The 21,960-nt window shown below is 37.7% G+C and overlaps 2 protein-coding genes across 4 annotated transcripts in view; one reads left to right on the top strand and one right to left on the bottom strand.

The window, feature by feature from the left end:
• Window positions 1-125: 125 nt before the first annotated feature.
• Window positions 126-9,527, bottom strand: LOC139949567 (uncharacterized). 3 transcript variants are annotated; one of them, XM_071947962.1, is made up of 7 exons: window positions 9,414-9,527; window positions 7,957-8,611; window positions 7,513-7,578; window positions 5,917-6,015; window positions 4,597-4,713; window positions 3,983-4,157; window positions 126-3,475 (listed from the first exon to the last, which is right to left on the bottom strand). In XM_071947962.1, exons 2-7 carry the CDS (start codon window positions 8,545-8,547, stop codon window positions 3,375-3,377), a joined length of 1,149 nt encoding a protein of 382 aa, XP_071804063.1. In that variant the 5' UTR covers window positions 8,548-8,611; window positions 9,414-9,527; the 3' UTR covers window positions 126-3,374. The 3 variants fall into 3 exon arrangements, with proteins under 3 accessions (XP_071804063.1, XP_071804064.1, XP_071804065.1); XM_071947963.1 differs by having other exon boundaries at window positions 7,957-8,607; window positions 9,414-9,526; XM_071947964.1 differs by having other exon boundaries at window positions 7,957-8,575; window positions 9,414-9,522.
• A 4,657-nt stretch (window positions 9,528-14,184) lies between these two features.
• LOC139950085 (muscle M-line assembly protein unc-89-like) overlaps window positions 14,185-21,960 on the top strand; it is a 32,888-nt gene continuing 25,112 nt past the window's right edge. Inside the window, exons 1-3 of the mRNA XM_071948716.1 lie at window positions 14,185-14,341; window positions 20,528-20,849; window positions 21,572-21,602. Coding sequence (XP_071804817.1) covers window positions 20,546-20,849; window positions 21,572-21,602 — 335 coding nt within the window. The 5' untranslated portion in view covers window positions 14,185-14,341; window positions 20,528-20,545. The remainder of the gene's footprint in view (window positions 14,342-20,527; window positions 20,850-21,571; window positions 21,603-21,960) is intronic.

Raw genomic sequence — 21,960 nt, 5'->3', positions numbered from 1 at the left:
AGACCCTTCCCATGAAATATGTCAATTGCACATGGCGCGTGCGCACTAACGTTTTGGTTGGCAAATTGAGGGAACATCACGCTGTTTTGTACACGGGTAATGGGTGCGTGACGCAGACGCGATTGCACGTCTGCTTAGTGCACAACTCTATGGTGTTTGCCAACCAACAGGGTCTGTACGCATGCGTGAATGTAATTACCATATTTCATGGGAAGGGTCCATTTCCTACCCCCATAAATAACAGTTACATGTACATCACATTAGTTTCAAAGCATTGTATCTTACTGAAAATACATCAAATGTACACAGAAAACAATAGGCACTGAGATATGCAGCTTCACGCGGAGCATTTCCATGGGAGATACAACATTCTTGTACAATCTTGATACTGATATTGACAAAATAGAGAGACCGCCAATATAGGGCTAGATTGCTCAGTTGGTAGAATGCCAGCTCGGTAATATGGAGGTCGTTGGTTCGAATCCCACTCTAGTAAATTTTTTGTGCAATCCACAAAATCTTGAAACTGGACGATAATGTATATGCATGTTCTTGTATAACAACAGTCAGAGAACAAACTTTTAGTGATAAATACACAACATGTTTATGCATGTTGTATTTGTGCTTGAACATTTATTTACACAAGTAGCAATAGCCAAAGTACAACATGTAGAGATAAACCAAGTACAAGCTCTGTCATTCATGAATATGCATAATGGTCATGAATATGAAACAGTTATACATTTACATATTCATTTTTCAGTAAGCCTGTGCCTAGAAAGAACAGCCCCATCCCACGAAATATGTAAATTGCACATAGTGCGTGCGCATTAACATTTATTTAGCAAATGAGGGAACATCACGCTGCTTTGTATGAGGCTAATTAATGTCTGCATGACGCTGATGCAATGGACCCTTCCCATGAAATATGCTAATCACATTCACGCATGCGCACAGACCCTGTTGTTTGGCAAACGTCATTTTGCCAACCAAAACATTAGTGCGCACGCGCTATGTGCAATTTACATATTTCATGGGAAGGGTCTATTGTGCGTCTGCCGAGTACACATCTCTATGACGTTTTTTAACCAATATGCGTGAATGTAATTAGCATAAAAATTTCATGAGAAGGGTCTAATACACAGTTTTAAATGGCCCTACCTACAATGGCAATCATCTGTGCATAATGTGTATTTGACAAAGATATTGTCGCAAATTTTTCTGTTATAGTTCGCACAACTTTGCTTACTGCTATTGTTAAACAGCGGTTGTGTTGGTGTAAATGTACAAAGCATAATGGCTGAAAAGCTCATTATTGCTGAATAGGATTTACCAGCTTACTGGATTGTAAGTAAATTAGGCCTCAGTCACAATATTTTACTGTATTTTTTTGTAAATGCTTTTGTATAAATTTTGTACTTTAAAGCATTTTCTGTTGCTTTAACCAAAAAAGCATCAGACTACAACGGTGAAATAAACAAAATAAATACATTCAAGTTTGGATGATGTATGTATTTTATTACAAGGGTAGTGAAACTGTAGTAAAAAATAAATGTCATGCTATAATTTATAAAATTTTAAAGTAAATTCTTCTTTGTGTTTCTCTCAGGTATAACTCTCTTGATGAGTTCATATCTATTTATACTCCTGTATGAAGAGAAGCAAGTATGGTTATTAGTGTCTTGCTTACAGACACAGTACAAGCAAAGGGACTTAAGGTTTTGTATTTGACCATCACCAAAATTAGTCTAGCTTCAGTTCATTAGTTCAATGCCAAACCATTGCGCTCGGTTTAGCAGTTTTGATTTGAAAAAGGATTGATAAATATATGCCATGCTATAACTGATAAGGTTACAAAGTAAATTTGTCTTTGTTTTTCTCTCTATAATAACTTTCTTGTTGGTTTCTTTCCTATTTGTACTCCAGTATGAAGAGAAGCAAGTATGGTTATTAGTGTCCTGCTAACAAACACGAGCTCAATGTTGGTTATGCATTGGACCATCACTAAGGCTAGTCTATCTTTAGTTCATTTGCTCAATGCCAAACCAGTGTTAAAACCTCATTGTTGATTTCTTACCTATGTATACTCCAATATGAAGAGAAGCAATCATGGTTATTAGTGTCTTGATTATGCATTGAACCATCACCAAGATTAGTCTATCTTCAGTTCGTAAGTTCAATCCCAAGCAACTTAAATTTGCCAATTTGAAAATGAATGATAAATATTTCACTGACTGAAACCTTTTGTCTTTTACACACTTCATATACTACACACATCTCTTAAATTTCAGTGAATTGTATTTCTTTTTCTGGTATTAAAGATTATTTAAAATAATCTTTCGAAAAATAAATAATTCTTTGAGTAATTTTTAGCTACTCATAAAATAAAGCTATTAATTTTTGTACAGGTGCAGAAATTCACATTTCTTATAACTGTCATCACACCAATTGAACCATAGTGGGCCTGTTTCATAGGTGGATTGCAATGGCGTCACAAATTTCCCACAATCTTCTCTGAAAGTCTCAATGTTCGCCATCTTTTAGGTACAAACTCAACAGTAGTGAACATTAGCCAGTTAGTAGAATTTGTGTGACCTGTTTGAGTTTTGGTTCTTGCATCTAGCTTGCCCACATCAATACATATACATGGCAAGAGTTTCTAGTCTGGAGAATCCAATTTTGAGTGTTCATTTACATACATACATACATATCAGCATTTATCTTCCAGTACGCGCTAATCCACCATCACCAATCAGAAGCTCGAACTACTAGGGGGATAAAAACATATATGCTACGACCTCTGTTTTATATCCTATTTCCTCTGTTTTTATTACACAGTGCGTATTGTGAAATGTCATTTTGTCACGCTCCGTATACGGACAGTGCAAAAATTACATTCTAAACTTTGTGCGCGTGAAATAAAGCTCTGAAATTTTTAATTTTGCGCGTTGCAAGTGAGGCTGGACGATAAATTTGTTATCACACGCGCGCTCGTGAAACACGAAAAAATATAACGAGTCACGTCCCATATCCAACTCTGCCTTCGGCCTCTTGGATATGGGACGCAGAAGCGCTTGTGTGATAACTTCTATTATATGAGGTGCCTTTTTCCAAATGTTACAAAGCACCTATACAGAAGATGCATAATCAAGTCAGTGTACCAGACATTAGCCAAAATCAAACTCAAATTGCTTACTGGTGGAGAGAATAGAACTAAATGGGGATATATTTTATCTTCTTTGGATACTTGTATGCCGTTTTGGGGTACTTGTATACCCTCCTTGGATACTTATATGCCTTCTTTTGGTACTCGTATACCTTCCTTGGGTACCTGTTCCCCAATCAAGTTAGTATTCCACTTCTAGTCAAGATTGTTACATGTTTGCCACGCTGCTGCTGTAGGCTGGTGGGGCGTCCGTATACTTCGGAGGCTGTGTTAGATCATCAGCATTCCCATTAGGGTTCGTCAAGAAGTCTAGGTATCAAACGCAAAACAAAAACATCATGAACATGCATATGAAAGAACTTGGCTAATTAAGATTTTCCAAGCAGTAAACTTTGTTATACCTTATCTTGATTCAATAACTAAATCTTATAAAGCGTATTTTACAATAGCTGTCTCAATGTGCTTTATACATTAGTGCCCTGGTCATTGGCCCAATAACAACATTTTGTTAAATCGCTCTCAGCTCCCGGGAAGTATACACCCCATAGCAGCTGTTTGGCGATAAGTTTTTTTTTTATACACAGTATCAACCTCTACACTTGCAGGTATCCATTTATACCCCTGGGTGAAGAGAAGCATTTATAGTAAAGCATCTTGCTCAATGACACAAGTGTCATGACTGGGCTTTGAACCCACACTCGGATGATTTGGCCTTGGTTAAGAATGTCATGAATCAGTCAAAGTTTCAACCATTTTAATCTGGATGTTGGTCAAATCAAATCAAATGAATAAAAAAGTTTCTAATATTTGTGTTACCTTGATTTTGCTCACCACTGTTAGGTGAGCGCATTGTCCATTGGGCTAGTTGGACTGTACTCTGGACATGGTAGTTTCTGCGTTGCTGTTGCATAACCTCTGCTGGATACCGGGCAACTGGTGTCATTGTCTGATTACATGGATTTGTGTGGTAAACTTGGGGTGCATATTGACCCTAAACGTTAAAAAAACAATGAAAACACATGACAAACTTGAGAAATTCTATTTGGGTGGAGTTAATGGAGTTATGCCTTTCGTTCACACAGCTCGTGTTGCATACACTCAGTGGACCTTCCTTTATTCTATACGCTAAGGTAAACAATCTTCAACACTGTACAAAACACTATGTGGACAAATGTAAGTCCACATAGTGGTTCACTAATGAAAACACTCTCCACCACTGCCAAAACACTGTGGACGTATGTAAGTCCACATAGTGTTCTTACGCCCTTCATAACTTGAGGTCACCTTGGTTGCCCAGTTTTGTCTACCTCTTTCAGTTTGAAACAAGGTTACAATACAGACTACATGTACATGTAGTGTACATGTATACATGTGTACATGTACATGTAGTCTGTATTTTAATTTTGAGGTATATATACCTCTTGAATTACCTTTGTTCCACAGCATTTGTTCGGTGCTCTGCAGCAGTAGGATGTTTGCATAATGGCTAGGATCATTTCCCCCAGGGCAAGGAGAGCAATCAGTGTGTCCATGACCACATTCCCAGGCTGTCAAAAAACAAACATATTTTACATTAGTTAAAAAGGCTGTACTTTATATTGATTCAAAGACAGTAAAATACTTATGTAATACCCTTTGCACCGCAACCTCACTTGCTAAAGTCTGTCAAGCTTGCCATTTTGGGAGTTGAAGTGCATGTTAAAATTATGGTAACTACTGTGTAAAATCTCCTTCGCCTAAGGTGCGCACTCCTTGTATAACACATTATTTCCATTGACCAAACTGCAGATCTAAGATTATTCTGGTGATAAGATCAGCTCATTACCATTGTGATTTTTTGAAGCAATAATTTGATTTTTATTAAAGGAACACGTTGCCTTGGATCGGACGAGTTGGTCTATAAAAAGCATTTGAAACCGTTTGTTATGAAATGTATATGGAATAGAAAGATGTTTTAAAAGTAGAATATAATGATCCACACAAGTATCTCTCAAAATTGCACGGTTTTCTTTTTACGTCGCGAACTATTATGGGGGTCAAAATTTTGACTCGCATAAATGGCTGACCGTGTTATTGGACGAGGCAAAAAGAAAACCACGCAACTTCGAGGCATATTTGTGTAGATCATTGTATTCTACTTTTACATCATCTTTCTAACCATATGCATTTTATAATAAACGGTCACAAACCGCTTTTCAAAGACCAACTCGACCGATCCAAGGCAACGTGTTCCTTTTAGGTTTTACCAAAACTGCACTTTATCTTGATTCATGTGGGTGGTAATGCATTTTCATGAAGCAACGATTTTGGTCAATATTACCAATGCACTTAAAACATCTTTGAATCAACAGTGTTATCAATATCACGAATTGTACCTTATCTTCATTCAAACAAGATCAAAGCTTCTGTGAATTACAAAGTTATCGATTTTATCAATATTACCAGTAAAACAACTACTATACATGTAGGGACCTATAACTTGATGGAAACAAGTATTTAAACGCATTAATGGAGCATTGTTATCCACTTTATCAATATAACCAGTAGGTCTAATGTACCTTATCTTGATTCAAAGAGAGTGAGCATGGAAGTGACAAAGTTTAACGAAGTAAACAAACTTTTACTAGTAAAATGGCGGGCACACCCCAAAAAACACATGTTGTGGGCATCCGAAAAGTTGCATCAAAGGCTTTACACCATTGTCCACACTTAAATAGGCCTATGTATAAATCAATATCTTATTTACTTACAATCAAATAAAAGTCATTGAAGCCACTGATGATCATCACAATGGCGGTGCCAACTGCTGCTATGGCGGCCAAACATGACAAGAACATGCACGAAGAAATCTGAAAACAAAATAACTTAAATCTGTTAAAAAATAGGGCCTAAAAAGCAGTTAAGCACCTATAGGGTTACCTGCCACAAATACAATGTACACTTTGTGACTGATATCCTGCTCATTTCTGATTAGCAGAACATTGTTCGCAATATTTTTTTATTAATATTAATTTTGGTTTAGGCCTAGGCCTACCCGTTTAATTTGTTTGAACTGTGATTACTTTTTGATCCCCAAGTTCAGCACTGCACAAGTTCCACAAAAAGAAACTGCTGTATCAAACAGAAATTACCCTTTTTGAAAAGCAAGTGTCCTGCTCACAGGCTCTGTCCGTCTCTTCAAAACCCTATACCGAAAGCACATGCTTCCAAAATAAGTGATTGCTTCTAAGCCAGAGCCCAAATTGAAACCGTCGTTTCGAAAAGGGCCAACTTCGTGCGTTTTCTGTTTGACCTTTGAACCTCCCGCTCACGGGCGATTTACGCAGCACACTAGTTGTGTTACCACAAAATAGTTCCAAATTAACTTTTAAAATGTGGTTTTGGTCTTTCATCGCAATTAGTTTATAGACTCCTATTATTCATAGGTTATTTTTGTTCATAGTTTAAGTTTGTATTGCTATTATTTACGTTTTGAAAAAAGGGTTTCTGTAAAACTCCCAAAATTGGCGTAGTAATGTTTGACATCCATTTTCCGGCACATTATAAATTTGCTGAATCATGCAAAGAATAAGTTTAGCAATGATTGGAACTCAAAATGTCTTCTTTTTGCGTGTGAGTTTGACTATCTCCGTTGGAAAAGGATACACTATGTGCAAGACCACATCGTTAGGAACACACAGTGAGTATTTTTGAGTTGTTATAGTTTCTGTCTTTTGAGAAGTTGCTATTTTATGCCAGGTTTGTGACACTAGCTTCAGCGAGTGTCTCTCAAAATGTGTCAATACTTTTGACCACACTATTTTCCTGTTGTAAAGGACTAAAGGCCTACTCACCATGCTCCACCAACCTGTAAAGAAATGTTGACATTCACAGAACATAGTAGTAGGAATGGGGGAGGGGCACGCAGACTGTGACACAGTGCCTTATGTCATGTACATCAAATGAAGATTATTGCTTTCTATTTTAATCTTTATCTGGTTACGTAACAATTTAGAATGCACAATACCGTAAATTTACAATGGCGCTGTGGGATGTGCAATCCGTTCTTCAAAATGTCTGCTTTTGCACACTTATCAAGGCATACAAGGGCTTTTGGGGCCGTTTCTGTTATCACATGTCCGCATTTTTTTTTTTTTTTATTCTTTGCCGTCTGTAGAATCGTAGAAATGCATCAAATTAATATTAGTCATACTAGTGTTGCCGTTCTGTGGGTGAATTTCTTTTCTAAAGTTCATTAAGAACACGGAACATCTTGATGTACAGACTGTAGATGGCGCCCTTTACGTTGTCCACTAACAATAAAGAAGTGACTTTTGAACTTTTGCGCGCGATTTGTTCCTACTTACCACATAACTTTGCATGCTCGTTGGTTTAGCTGAAATAACACCAAGTATTCCTGCCGGCAGGTAAAGCTACGAACAAAAGAAATTAGCTAAATAAAAGAATGTCAATGATTTTAAACAGTTATAGACATCTGTCTGTCTTTTGAGTTGTCACAAGGTAAGCCTACAGCGGGCGGTAGAGCTGACAAAAGGGTTGTTTTTATCCTCGCCGATAATTCATAACACGTATAGGATATACGGTTTTTAAAATAAATTTGATTTGGAAAGATGACAAAAATTCTTTAATTTATAAGGACTCGTTTGCGTAATATAAAAGAAATTATCACAATAATAATCATTCAAGGACAATAAATAAATAAATCATCAGTCTTGGACAGTTGGATGAAGGGTCTCACTAGTAAAAGTGTAGCACGGAAAAATTATAATTATTTGATTTATTTTACTTACAAAAAAGGCCGTCCAGATTGGAATACATATCCAAGCGACCCATTGCCCCATCACAATGGCAATGACTCCAAATACCACGAACATCACAGCCGTGATGATCTGTAGAATACCCAGGGTTTTAGCTGACTTAGCTTGGTATCGTAAAGCCTCAGGTATGACCGGGCTGTAGAGGATACCCGCTGACTGGTTTGCTTGGTATTGCTGTGTACCAATAGGTGCTGATGTGGTCACCTGGTAGGGCTGTTGCATTAAACAAACCTGCTGTTGCTGCAGCTGCTGCTGCTGCAGTTGATTTGGAGCGACGGAGTAGTGTGGTATATTATACCGTGGCTGCTGTGTGTTTGATGAGGACATCACATTCTGAGCAGAAAACGGGGGTTCACACGACACAGCAACAAACGGAGGTTGGTGATTAGGTGGGGCGTCATGAGGGTTACTAGGTGCGGTCAGTTGGTTGATGGGCGGTGTCTGGAAGATGGGTTGGACCTGTTGTATGGGCGGGGCCTGTTGTAGGTTACGTGAGGCTCGTTGGTGTTGAGGCGTGGCTGGATGGTCAAGCTCAATCTGTGTTAGTTCTGATGGTGGTTTCATTGTGGACTAATTTGCCTTCGTTAAAAGGCTAAGGATCGATGTAAACGAGTAAACAAGTAACTGCCTAAAAATATAAAGAGGTTTTAAGATTTATGATTGAAAGTTACTTCCACTGATCTTAATAAATCAATAGGTTTACGTTAAATATTCACTTGTATGCGTATAGACATTTATCATGGTGTGGCCATCTTGATCCCCCACTCAAATCAATATAACCAAACCGAGGCTTGAGTTGAGGGGAAGTCTGCTTTTACCTGTTGTGTTATTTTTTTAATTTTTAATAATGCATTCGTGACTCTTGTGGTTTACAAGAACATGACCAAATGACATACGTGAACACACTTTGTACACTTTGTAACTACAATGCACAATTAAGTGCACGCTATGATTAAAACTACCTCTGGCCGACTTTGTTTCACACTAAAAAAGAAAGAAAACAAATAGAGTTCACCCGTTGGTGCTATTTAGAATTTTCAAAATTGATCACTTATAAACTTTAATTTGTTCTGTAATTTTCAATCCCTATCATGGCGACCAAATCTGTTCATAAATTATGTAATAACACTTTCCGTGTATAATAGAAGACTCATTCAACAGCTTTATAACAACTACACAACCCCTTTGCTTAGCCCAACTGCTAATAATGCTAAAAATAAATGCACTTTTATTGACAAAAATACTATGTCCTATTACAATTTACGTTTCACTTTCTCAACAAGAACAATTTTGGATGACTAATTGATGTTGTTTTAAATGTCAATATTTATCAATAATTTATCAACCAAATTCAGTAATTTTCAAACCATACCCGTGGGGGGGGGGAAGTAGTATCAAAGCTGAAAATGTCCAAAAAGAATAACACTTACCGTGTTCAAAGAAGACTCACAGAGTCTTAAGGCATTGGTTATAATACTAGTCACTGATCGTGGGGTAGTAGTTGCTAACTGCGCAAAAACAAAATGTCGGCTGTACCTGCTTGTACAGACTGATTAGTAAAAAATTAATCACGAATTCCCGAACAAGGGCGGAAATTGTTGGACTTTGTCCCGCACTTTCAAAGAGAGAAACGCAGTTGTCGTGTTGTTACGTTGATATGGAAGAGTTCGATGACTCTGTGACAAAAGGTCAAGTTTGTAATGCAATGTTTGAAGGTTTATGGCGACATAGTGTTATTTTTTAATGATAGTGTTTACCACGTCCATGCCGTGTTGTCACTGACGACACGAACAGACACTCTGTGTACAAAACCACTTTTTACCACAAGTTTTATTAATTTTGTTGCATGATTGTTTATTGACTAGGCAATGTTAAAGGCACTGGCACTAAATTGGTAATTACTCAAAATAATTGTTAACAAAAAACTTGTTGAAAGTATAAAATATTGTGAGAAACCACTCCCTCTGAAATAATGTAGTTCCGAGAAAGAGGTAATCTAACTCGAATATTCAAACACTTCAGGCCTCCTGGGGCATTTTAATACTTTTTGGGCATCTGAAAGCACACAACCTTGTGCAGCAAGGGTGTTTTCTAATCATTATTTTCTAGTATTTTCTCGACCATTTGAGCCAAAACTTTCACAGATTTCTTATTTTATGCATATGTTGGGATACACCAAGTGAAAAAAATGGTCTTTAACAATAAAGGTGCTCAGTGCCTTTTAAGCCAGTGGACACTATTGGTAATTGTCAAAGACCAGTCTTCCCACTTGCTGTATCTCAACATATGCATAAAAATAACAAACCTGTGAAAATTTGAGCTCGATTGGCCATCGGAGTTGCGAGATAACTATGAAAGAAAAAACACCCCTGTCACACGAAGTTGTGTGCATTCAGATGCTTGATTTCGAGACCTCAAATTCTAAACTTTAGGTCTCGAAATCAAACTCGTTGAAAATTACTTCTTTCTCGAAAACTACTCCACTTCAGAGGGAGCCGTTTCTCACAAGGCATTTTACTACCAACCTCTCCCCATTACTCGTTAACAAGTAAGGTTTTATGCTAATACATGTAATTATTTTGAGGAATTACCAATAGTGTCCACTGCCTTTAACAGAGACCTACAATTTAATGAAGTTTCAACGTTCGTCTTCAGAACATTGCAAAGTTTTGTGTTCACTTTGCTGAGATTAAACACATCTGTAAAATAAAACACAAAAAAAACACAAAAAAACCAAGAGCAAACATAACAGTGAAATAGAACCAATACCTTATTAATTTATTACTTTACCCCTATCCTGACACATTGGTCATCTTTACAATTAAATCAATTTTTCAGAGAGCTTTTGGGACTTACAATTACAACGGTATTTATCCTAATAGCCCAATGCAATCAACCTGGATACCTTCAACCAACCACTGTCTTATTATGTTTTCATGAACGTTAATTTTACATAGCGCCCTCTCTTGATTTAGCTTGTCCAGGCTTCAGCAACTTTTTGTTTTGCAGAACTCGTAGGCCATAATCGTGTAACACTTTTATCGATTTGAGGCTCACAATACCAACATTTTAATTAAAAACATTTTCAGAAGAAGTCACATGAATTGTGTGCGTACCGCTGAAAATAATGAAGAGTGCTTAAACAAGGAATTATTACAGAATTGGCAAGAAGAAAAACTCGTCTAAGACCACATATTATATTTATATAAAACTTACGCGGTCTGATGATGATGATATTAGAAAACATCACTTGAAACATTTCTGTCTGAAATGTAATATTTGATAATAAATAAATAAACTAATTTACGGTTTGGAGCTTATTGCTCGGTGAGCGTTTTATTATTATTTGTTGAATCGATGTCATGCAAAATATTTAATCGGTTATTGGATCTTTTCGTGACCCAGATGGCTGATAGATCTCAAACTTCTACATGTTTGTCAGTTTATGTACAGTATATACTGGTTACACGAACTTCCTACTGCCATCAACCGTTTTGTTAGCCAAAAACCCAATTCTGTAAGGGGTAGGTGCACATTTTGGTAGCGCTTATAAACGTAACATCTGATGTTTTGAAGGAAAACGCGGGTATCTTTTTACTTGTTTGTGACATCTTCATGGGGCAGGGGGCAAAAACGCAATTTACGGTGGGGTGTGGGGGGGGGGGGCTTTTGATGTATTTATTAAACCATTTATTTGGGGTGTTTTGATCTTATTTGGGTGGTTGGGCGAGGGTTCTGCTACTGCCCCGCCCTCACCTCCATTGCGCCATAGGTGGTGGTTTAAAATCCTAAAACATAATAAAGGCATTTTGTGTTTTTTCTAGTTGACACCAGTGCGCGAACAGGCCTATTTAATTTGCTGAACATCAATTGTAAATTAATACCTTGTAAGTTTTCCAAATACACTTCCAGAAACCCAATTAATTACTAAGCCGTGTATTTTTAAACAAACTCTAGTCTGTTTAGGAGGAGATTTTTCTTCTTCCTTGTAGATATGTGTTGTTGTAAATATATTGGGACTTTTAATTAAAAGAAGTTACTGTAATTTAAAATGTTAATTTATTCATGCCGATTTGGGGCGAGGCCGGCAATCGAACTCAGACACGTCATCTGAAGTTTGACAATCACTGCCTCTCAACTCACTGAGCTAATCTGGCAGTGCTGTTAGTGAACATTATTTAAAGACACTGGACACTATTGGTAGTCAAAGACCAGTCTTCTCACTTGGTGTATCTCAACATATGCATAAATAACAAACCTTTGAAAGTTTGAAAGCCTTGTTTACCCTGAGCGAGAGGGGGGGGGGGCAAGGACTGCTGATTTTACTCCACACCAACTCATTGTAACCAAACTGAGGCTGGACGATATAATAGTCTGGTGCCATGCGCAATGAATGTTAGCATTCATTATTGTCATTGGAAACAGCAGGGAACATGACCAATATGGTGGCAGAATGGAAGGTCTAGGCCTATGCCGCAGAACCTTGTGAAAAGTTTCTTAAAATGCTTTATACTAATGTGTTAATAATTTTCTGCCACCGCAAAAATAGGCAGGATACCACGAGTCCCAAAACGGTGCGTATAAAATGATGTAATATTTTGACTGGAAACCTTATTCTGGTTAGCATATAATTTCTTAATCCTCTACGATTGGACAAGACCAGAATAAGGGAGCAACTATAATATTAAAGAGAAGACAATTTTATGGCATGCTGTAAGCTGTTAATGCATGCAATGCCGTGCTTTGTTAACTTTAAAGACAGTGGACACTCATGTATTGGTAATTGTCAAACTCCTCACAGTTGGTGTATCTCAACATAGGCATAAAATAACAAAGCTGTTAAAATTTGAGCTCAATCGGTCGTCGAAGTTGCGAGATAATAATGAAAGAAAAAACACCCTTGTCACACGAAGTTGTGTGCTTTCAGAAGCCACGAATTTGATATCGAGACCTCAAATTCTAAATCTGAGGTCTCGAAATCAAACGCTACTTCAGATCAGAGGAAGCCGTTTCCTTCAATGTTTTATACTATAAACAGCTTCACATTACTCGTAATCAAGTAAGATTTTATGATAAAAATTATAGTAATTACCAATAGTGTCCATTGTCCAATGCCTTTAAGTAAACTAATGCAATATTGAGAGTCTCAGGTTATTTTTCGGCCGTATGAAGTAATAAGGGCCTAGCTTGTAAAAAAAAGGGGGTCGATTAGATCATGGAGCAAATTAAATGACATCATTCATTCCTGTTCCTTTCGTACAGTGCAACAAATCGAGCTAATATACTTTTTTTCTTCTTCTACCATCTGCGAAGCAGAAAAATATAGTAAAAACGACATTAGTTATTTTATACACATTGTGGTGTATTTTCAAGTGTTTTTGCGATCAACCCCACCAAGGTAGCGTATATTTGGGGAAAATAGATTGTCACGGTAACAATTATAATGTTCCCTCACCGACCTAGGCAACAGGGCATAGCCTTGAAACACGCACCAAGTTTTTCATACCATAGTTCCCCGTCTTAGATTTTTGTCTGCGAGCAATCACCACCCTTTATAGCGCTAGAGGGTAAGTTGACACTAAATTCCCCCAGCGTATCTCCTCAGGCCTTTCCAACACTACTACCAGGGATCGAAGTTGAACAATATTCATAAACATTCTGTATAATACTGTTTTGGATTAAGTTATAGAAATTCACGGGTAAACTGCTTCCATATACAGCAAGCTGATGTCTAACATTACAGGCATTTAAGACAAATTAAAATTATTAGTTTATGGTTTATTTATTTAAAAATGTCATCGCAGCATACTTCTGAATTGCGACACAATTCACAAACGTTAAAATATTACAATAGTTATTAAAAGCTTTACAATAGAAAATACATGATAAAAATATGATGAAACCCCTCAATCAAAGGCGTTGCATAATTAATGTTTTACTGTACACACAAACTAAAACACAAACACAAGCAATTACACTATCATTGTGAGGTTAATACACGGATATCAAAGTTACAAAATGAGTCTTATCTTTAATACATGACCGTGTCTTACCGTCCAGCAGCGCGCGAACCATTTAAGGTAAGCTCGAGCATATCTCAGCAAACCTAATGGTATCACTATAAGAAACATGCGCAGTTAGGTCCAGGGCCGCCAAGAAAATTCCACAGGAATTCTCCCTTGTTCTGCGCATCGTCTTGCTTCTCTGTGTGTCTGAGACCATCTCTGGATGCTCTCTCTGCTTGCTCATCGTCCGTCTTCTTCTCAGCATCTTCAAGAAAGCTCAACAACTTGGATATTTAACACACAAACTTCTATTTTATAATTGGATATGAGGAGATTCTAAACAACTCCAATCGGTAAGTTGAACAAAACTACAAGTCTATATTTTGTACACGTCTGATATTTGGGTGTGTACGATTTTCCCCTATGACTTGGCTTAAACTATGCTTGGAATTTGCAGCTCGCTATTATGTACAAGCCATTGGGCATCATTTTTGATGATATTTCAACAAAGTGCATGCATCAATAGAGATTAGGAACTAGTTTATAGTTCTTTTCAGCTGTACGAAAACAAAGTATTCATTAGAATTAATACCGACTTCATTTTGTTTTTCACTAAAGTTTTTAGCAACATTTTGAAGGTGAGATGTATGGAACTTGAGGAAGAAGACACGCCCTCTTTCTAAACCAAATTAAAATCCAACTTTTGATCTACTTTTGGCATCAATAGAGAGCTGAATGTGAGCAAAAATCACTCAAATAAAAATGTAGTTGGGGGGGGGGGGGCAATTGAGGATCACAATATTCGATTTAAATCTGTGTATTATTTTTATGACTTTCATTTCATGTCAAATACCAGCGTCACTCATTTTGTTGTTGCAAACTATATTTAGCGTTATATTTATAGCCGAGAGTAACTATACTAATAAAAGTTGTTCTCTAAAAATAAAATGGGAATTTCCACAAACATTATTTTCGAAGCATTCACCAATGATATATCAAATATTGTTTACAGAATCTAAGTTCATTATGCGCATTCAAAATATCATTATTTAGTAGGAAAGTTCACCCAATTTGAAACTTTGGATATTTTAGGCAGACATTTTTTGGCGTTCAGTATTATACAGCATTATTTACAATCAAACTAAATAATTTAGTATAGTATAGTTGTTTTATTGTCACATTATTTCCAATTAAAATATACAGTGAAACTTATTTTTGGTTTGCGTGTCTGAAATATTAAAATGCACAAACAACTTAATAGCCCTACTTTACGCAACATTCACATAATGAAAACGCATATTCTTTCTTACAAATTATTATTTGGAGAGGTGCTAATATTACCTAATGGACCACACGAACTGATCATATCTTGTAATTGAAAATAATTTTAACATCTGCAAAGAATATTTTGGAGAAGTTGATTTATATCCCCCCTGATGGCATAATACCCTGGACCAATTTAAAAACTTGCTGACCATAATTGGTTAATCACCGATTGCTTAAAGGTACTACTTAGAGACTTAAACATGAATTCCCATTATTGTGTATACAACCCAAGGTCAGGTTCGGATTGCTTGAATATGCACTGGGCCGGCCTCCCACATTTCCTTGAAGCGTCTTACTTCGTAAACATTGTACTTGGTGCGGCTTATCATAGAGGTCGAACGTAAATTAAAGGGACTGTAAAGCTATAACACAATGAAAAGTACACTACTTTTCAGTCAAATAAACAAAAGCTATTTGCTCAGTACAGTAGGCCTACGCAGCTCGTGAAGGTGAAACATGCATTAAAGGGCCTATAGCTATGTAGAAAATATAAAACAGCACGACTAACATTCTATTAAAGGAACACGTTGCCTTGGATCGGACGAGTTGATCAAAACAAAAGCGTTTGTAACTGTTTTTTATAAAATGCATAAGGTTGGAAAGATGTTTTAAAAGTAGAATACAATGATCCACACAAGTTTGCCTCGAAATTGCGTGGTTTTCCTTCTGCTGTGCGAACTAACATGGTCGGCCATTTATGGGAGTCAAAATTTTGACCCCCATAAATGGCCGACGTGTTAGCCGACGAGGTAAAAGGAAAACCACGCAATTTCGAGGCATGTTTGTGTGGATCATTGTATTCTACTTTTACAACATCTTTCTATCCATATGCATTTTATAAAAAACGGTTACAAACGCTTTTCAAAGACCAACTCGACCGATCCAAGGCAACGTGTTCCTTTAAACAACTGCTATGTTTATTCAAACCCCGACGTTTGGTTCAACAAGGTGATTCATGACTACTTGATTAAGCGCAAGGCGCCCCCCATTTCCTAATTAATAAGCGTCTAACTACTTTGTAAACACTGTGCCATAATTAAAGGGGCTGAAAGCTATGGCAAAATTATGAAATAGCACTACTTTCAGTCAAAGAATAACCCAATGTTAGTTCAGACCGCTTGATAAAGCGCAATGCCTCCCCCATTTCCTTAATTGGAAGCGTCTTACTTCGTAAACACTTCGCTCGGTATGGTGCAGCTCATAGAGGTCAAACATGGATTAAAGGAACTATAGCTTATTTAAAAGCAAAATTATCTGTGTCAGCACTTCCGTCAATTTAGCAAAAACTATATGAACTTCCGAGTATCGAGACAAATTGAATAAACTGCGATTGTTTTCGCATTCTTTGTAGAACGTTCACATTACTTAAAATTATTGCCGACCAAAATTCCTTTCATCGACAGAGGCTCCATGATTATTATGAGTGAGATGTGACACATCGTGTTATGTGTGGTATGGACTCACTGGGAAGCGCTGGAACCAGCCCATACTCCACTGATGACTGTTGTGTATATGAATGTTGATGAATATGGTTATGAAAATTCTAAAAAATATTGTTGTTGAATACCCAACCCTTTGCGATAGAGTGCGGCTTCATACCGTTTGAAATTACAACAAGAGTAGTATACAGTAACACATCGGTGTATGACACGTTGCTTTGGAACGATCGAGTTGGTCTTTAAAAAGCATTTGTAACCGTTTGTTATCAAATGCATATATGATTAGAGAGATATTTTAAAAGTAGAATATAATGATCCACACAAGTATCACTCGAAATTGCGTCGTTTTCCTTTTACCTCGTCGACTAACACTGTCAGCAATTTATGGGAATCGTACTCCCATAAATGGCCGACCGTGTTAGTTCGCAAAGTAAAAGAAAAACCACGCAATTTCGAGGCAAAATTGTGTGGATCATTGTATTCTACTTTTAAAACATCTTTCTAACCATATGCATTTTATAAGAAACGGTTTCAAACGCTTTTCAAAGACCAACTCGACCGATCCAAGGCAATGTGTTCCTTTAATGTCCTCTAGGCATATATCCCAAATTAAACATCTCTTAAAACAAAGCCCATCTTTCCCCATTTTTTTCCCCACATTTTTTTTCCTCTCGATTATTTGAAGATCATTATTAAGCTATTTCGGATACAAAAAAAATACAGATCATTACAAAATACCTAGACATTTCTGATTATTCAATTGTAGCATGAATGAAGGAAAATACACATTAAATTGTCAAAATGTTTACGGTTAGCCTAAATCACAACCAGCTGGGCCATTATCAGGCACGTCGAGCTGCTCGCTGCGTTAGTGTAACACCGGCAATTAAAGATTTCCAAAGGGTTCCACTTACTATATGTTTACAGACATTGAACATAGTATTCAAACTCAACGAGGTGCCCATGCAATGCCATGGAACTCAGTAAGCACACGCAAAAAATAAAAAAACACGCAAAAAAGAAGAAGAAAAATGCTTACAAGAATAAGATTACCGGTCAAATCATGATTTGTGACTGGTATAAAAACCCTGATCATAACTTCCATATTTTCTGCTAAAGCAAATCTAGAGGCCGCATTCCATAGAGCCTGTATGCACAAAAAGAACAAATCAAATTGGTTAAAGCAAAAATATCATAATTGTCAATGTAATTGACACTGTGCAAAAGTGCCTACTCGTTTTTCCTTAGCAAAGAAATTTACTGAGCAGTGTTTTCTGCTTAACAACTTTATGAAACTGGGCCCATTTGAACTGAAAAGGCCGCCGCTTAAATTTATCGATTTGTACAAAGAGAGGACTAAAAACAATTGGCTCTTGAATTGACCGTTTGCTCCTTTAATTCTGACTGACAGCGCGACTGACAGCTCACATGTAGTCTGGTAACCCAAGTAATTTTTTAATATCCGTTTCTTTTTAACGGTGTTGAGTCCAATAGCCAGTCACCATACAAATACCACGCGCGTTTCTTAAAAAACAACAACACGAGAACAAAACCAGCTGTAAACTGTAATTTTAGCCTCAACTTTTATTCTTGACGTTCTTTGCTGCTTGGAAACAAACCCTTGAATGACTACTGAAATGTTTGAAGACGTTTTAGAGTGTGTTGGTGTCTCATTTAAGATGGAAATACTATTGTTAATTCGGTGGTTTCGTTCAGCACACACAAACGGTACCGGTAGGTTCCTCTTCTTATTTTGGTTGAAGATTACGTTGAATCAGTTTCGTGAAAAATTATTTTAATGTGTCTTTGTTTTCACAAATTTTACATTTTACGCAGAATCTGTTTTGACAAATTCCCGTATCCCGCCACAACTTTTTTATTCGTTAAACTGAGCGGTTTCAGTAAAGAATGCTAAACGTGGCCCTGGCTTGTTGAATGTTGGTTGGCCTGGGGTAGACCCAGTAACTGGGGCGCTGTACTCCTTTTAAACAATTTTTGACTTCTAGTACGACAGATGAAGTCAAAAATTGTTTAAAAGGAGTACAGCGCCCCAGTTACTGGGTCTAGGCCTGGGGTTACTCCGTCCGTCTCCCGTTACGGGAGACGATAGCCGGACGAAACCGAAATAGTTCTAGGAGTAACCTGGGGTTACTTCTAGAAACTATAAGGCTCCCCTGTGGGCTCACAGGGGAGCCTTATAGTTTCTAGATAGAAGTAGCCTGGGGTCGAATTTTTTAAATTTATACTGTTCTGGTAAGCATGATTTTGTTTAGCCCCATAAATCGGTCCAATCCACTCCGTATCCTTGGCCCCAGCACCAGTGATATCAAAACCTTTCGCTTTCTTGAAAAACCATCTGCAACGTTCTGCATCATGAAACTTACCCATCTAATGCTTCAGAAGTTGCAGATAGCACTACACTTGGAATTGTTCAAATAGGTATCACAGATTTTGAGTAAAAATCAAGTGAATTTTGCATGTGAATTTTCTCAACTAATGCTCTTTTACCGCTAATGCCGATATGCCGATTGTCTCCCGACCGTGCGCAGATTTTTTTCCTAGGACAAACTTGTAGAACCATCTGCACACGTTCGTCCTGGGAAGAAAAGATACCCAATCCGCGCTTCGTGTACAAACATATGGACACGCGTCTGGGAACTACAAAGAATGGTTCCCCAATCCGTGCTTTGTGTACAAACATATGGACACGCGTCTGGGAACTACAAAGAATGGTTCCCCAATCCGTGCTTTGTGTACAAACATATGGACACGCGTCTGGGAACTACAAAGAATGGTTCCCCAATCCGTGCTTTGTGTACAAACATATGGACACGCGTCTGGGAACTACAAAGAATGGTTCCCCAATCCGTGCTTTGTGTACAAACATATGGACACGCGTCTGGGAACTACAAAGAATGGTTCCCCAATCCGTGCTTTGTGTACAAACATATGGACACGCGTCTGGGAACTACAAAGAATGGTTCCCCAATCCGTGCTTTGTGTACAAACATATGGACACGCGTCTGGGAACTACAAAGAATGGTTCCCCAATCCGTGCTTTGTGTACAAACATATGGACACGCGTCTGGGAACTACAAAGAATGGTTCCCCAATCCGTGCTTTGTGTACAAACATATGGACACGCGTCTGGGAACTACAAAGAATGGTTCCCCAATCCGTGCTTTGTGTACAAACATATGGACACGCGTCTGGGAACTACAAAGAATGGTTCCCCAATCCGTGCTTTGTGTACAAACATATGGACACGCGTCTGGGAACTACAAAAAATGGTTCCCCAATCCGTGCTTTGTGTACAAACATATGGACACGCGTCTGGGAACTACTTCATTTCAACTAGATGCACTAACAGAAGATTGGTCTCATTTGTTATCAATGGGCAAGTATTCTTCACTGCTCAACAGAAACAAAAGATCTTTATTAGACTGACGGACAAAATTTGAACAAAAACACAAGACCATCGGACTTGTCCAGTCATGAGTTTACTGGCCCGATGCTAAAAACTTTGACCTCAGGCCTGCGATTCAGTGTTAATTTCGAGCCCTGAGTATCTGTGATGTGTTAGTAAGGTTTATCGCGATTCAGAAACACAATGCATTGTGGGAAGGAATGCAGTTTCTACGATTCGCGCACGCAACGCCTATACCTTTGTGTGGGTTCAACAGCGCCCTCTCTAGATATTTTGCTATTTGCGATAAACCTTATCCCCCAGGGTGTCAAACAGGGATCATGACCAATATTTCTTTCTTGTTACAGATTATCTCATCAGTCACAATGGTGAAAGAATCAGGACCCACGTTCGTCCAGAAACCAATCCTCGACCAATCCGACGACGGTCGCGTCTTGAAGTTCTCCTGTCGCATCGCCGGAGAGCCTCGCCCAAACTTCAAATGGTTTCTGAACGATCGCGCACTACGCGATGGAGGGCGCTATTTCATGACAACGAAACCAGACAAGGACGACTACGTGGTTGCTTTGGAGATTGAGGATGTATCTGGGGAGGATGCAGGGAATTATAAGATCGTCGCTGAGAATAAGTCTGGCAGCACCAGCGCCACTATCAACCTCAAGTTTGGCGGTGAGTATAAAGTAGTGTTTAGGGTCTTGAGAAGTATAAATTACATACCTAATGAATATTCGTGAATAAATCCTAATAAGTAAGAACATACCTAATGAATATTCATGATTGAACCTAAAGAGGTTACAGACCTCATGAATATTCATGAATGAATCCTTAGAAGTGTTAACATACCTCATGGATATTCATGAATGAATCCTAAGAAGTATTACATACCATAGTGAATATTTATGAATGAATCATAATAATTAACATACTGCATGAATATTCATCAATAGATCTTAATAAGTGTTAACATACCTGATGAATATTCATGAATGAATCATAAGAAGTGTTAACATACTCGATGATTATTCATGATTGAATCCTAAGAAGTATTAAGCATGTGTCAGATTGTTTGAGGCAAGCCTTCAACTCACTTAGATTTACTTAGAAGTACACAATTTTTTGAAGGTTATCAGCTAAGCACAAACAAAATTTTGCCCACTTAAGTTGCCACTAAAGCCTACTAGCTGAGCACAAAACAACTGTTACCATTAAAGTTACCACTAAAAGGCAAGCATTGATATTATTTCTACTTCGGCTGACACCATAAGTGTACTTTTCAGTCAAAAAAAAGTTCCAGCAAGGAGCAAATATCATGCCTGAAAAGGTTACTATCTAACCCCAACCCCACTTGGCAATGCTTTATTGATGTGTGATTTTGTTTTTATTTTCAACAGAGGAGGAAGAAGGAGGGGAAGGAAAACAGGGGTGAGTTTAATTTTTGTCCTAAGCTAAATTGTTATTTTAATCTTTAATTATTGACCTCGGAACATTAATTAGTATACAAAGTATTGCGCCTTGTTTTTACCCATGGGTGAAAGCACTATATACTCAGTACTTTCCATAGTCATGTGAATAAAACCCACAGGTGGACATGAATTATTCAAACCCACATCCTAAAGCCTCTCTAGAGCAGATGTCTCACCGAAAGTACTTTCACACGACAGCAATAAAATGCGGGTGCCTTGCCTAATTTTAGCATGGTTACGACATTTGACCAAATGCTCTTTGTGTAAAAGGACAATAATGTACTTTTAAAATTTTACAGCCATGTTGAAATTATGAA

Source organism: Asterias amurensis, chromosome 17 (assembly GCF_032118995.1).
Source record: "Asterias amurensis chromosome 17, ASM3211899v1".
Classification (NCBI taxonomy): Eukaryota; Metazoa; Echinodermata; class Asteroidea; order Forcipulatida; family Asteriidae; genus Asterias; species Asterias amurensis.
The sequence above is the reverse complement of the archived record's forward strand: the minus strand, read 5'-3'. Positions and strand labels throughout refer to the sequence as shown.

What these genes read in the sequence shown, in the direction of transcription:
- LOC139949567 (XM_071947962.1), bottom strand. Translation starts at nt 8,547, where the DNA reads ATGAAACCACCATCAGAACTAACACAGATTGAGCTTGACCATCCAGCC. An exon ending in CGAGCATGCAAAGTTATGTG is followed by an intron (nt 6,016 to 7,512) that starts GTAAGTAGGAAC and finishes TTTTGTTTTCAG; the next exon opens with ATTTCTTCGTGCATGTTCTT. An exon ending in TCAATGACTTTTATTTGATT is followed by an intron (nt 4,714 to 5,916) that starts GTAAGTAAATAA and finishes GTTTTTTGACAG; the next exon opens with CCTGGGAATGTGGTCATGGA.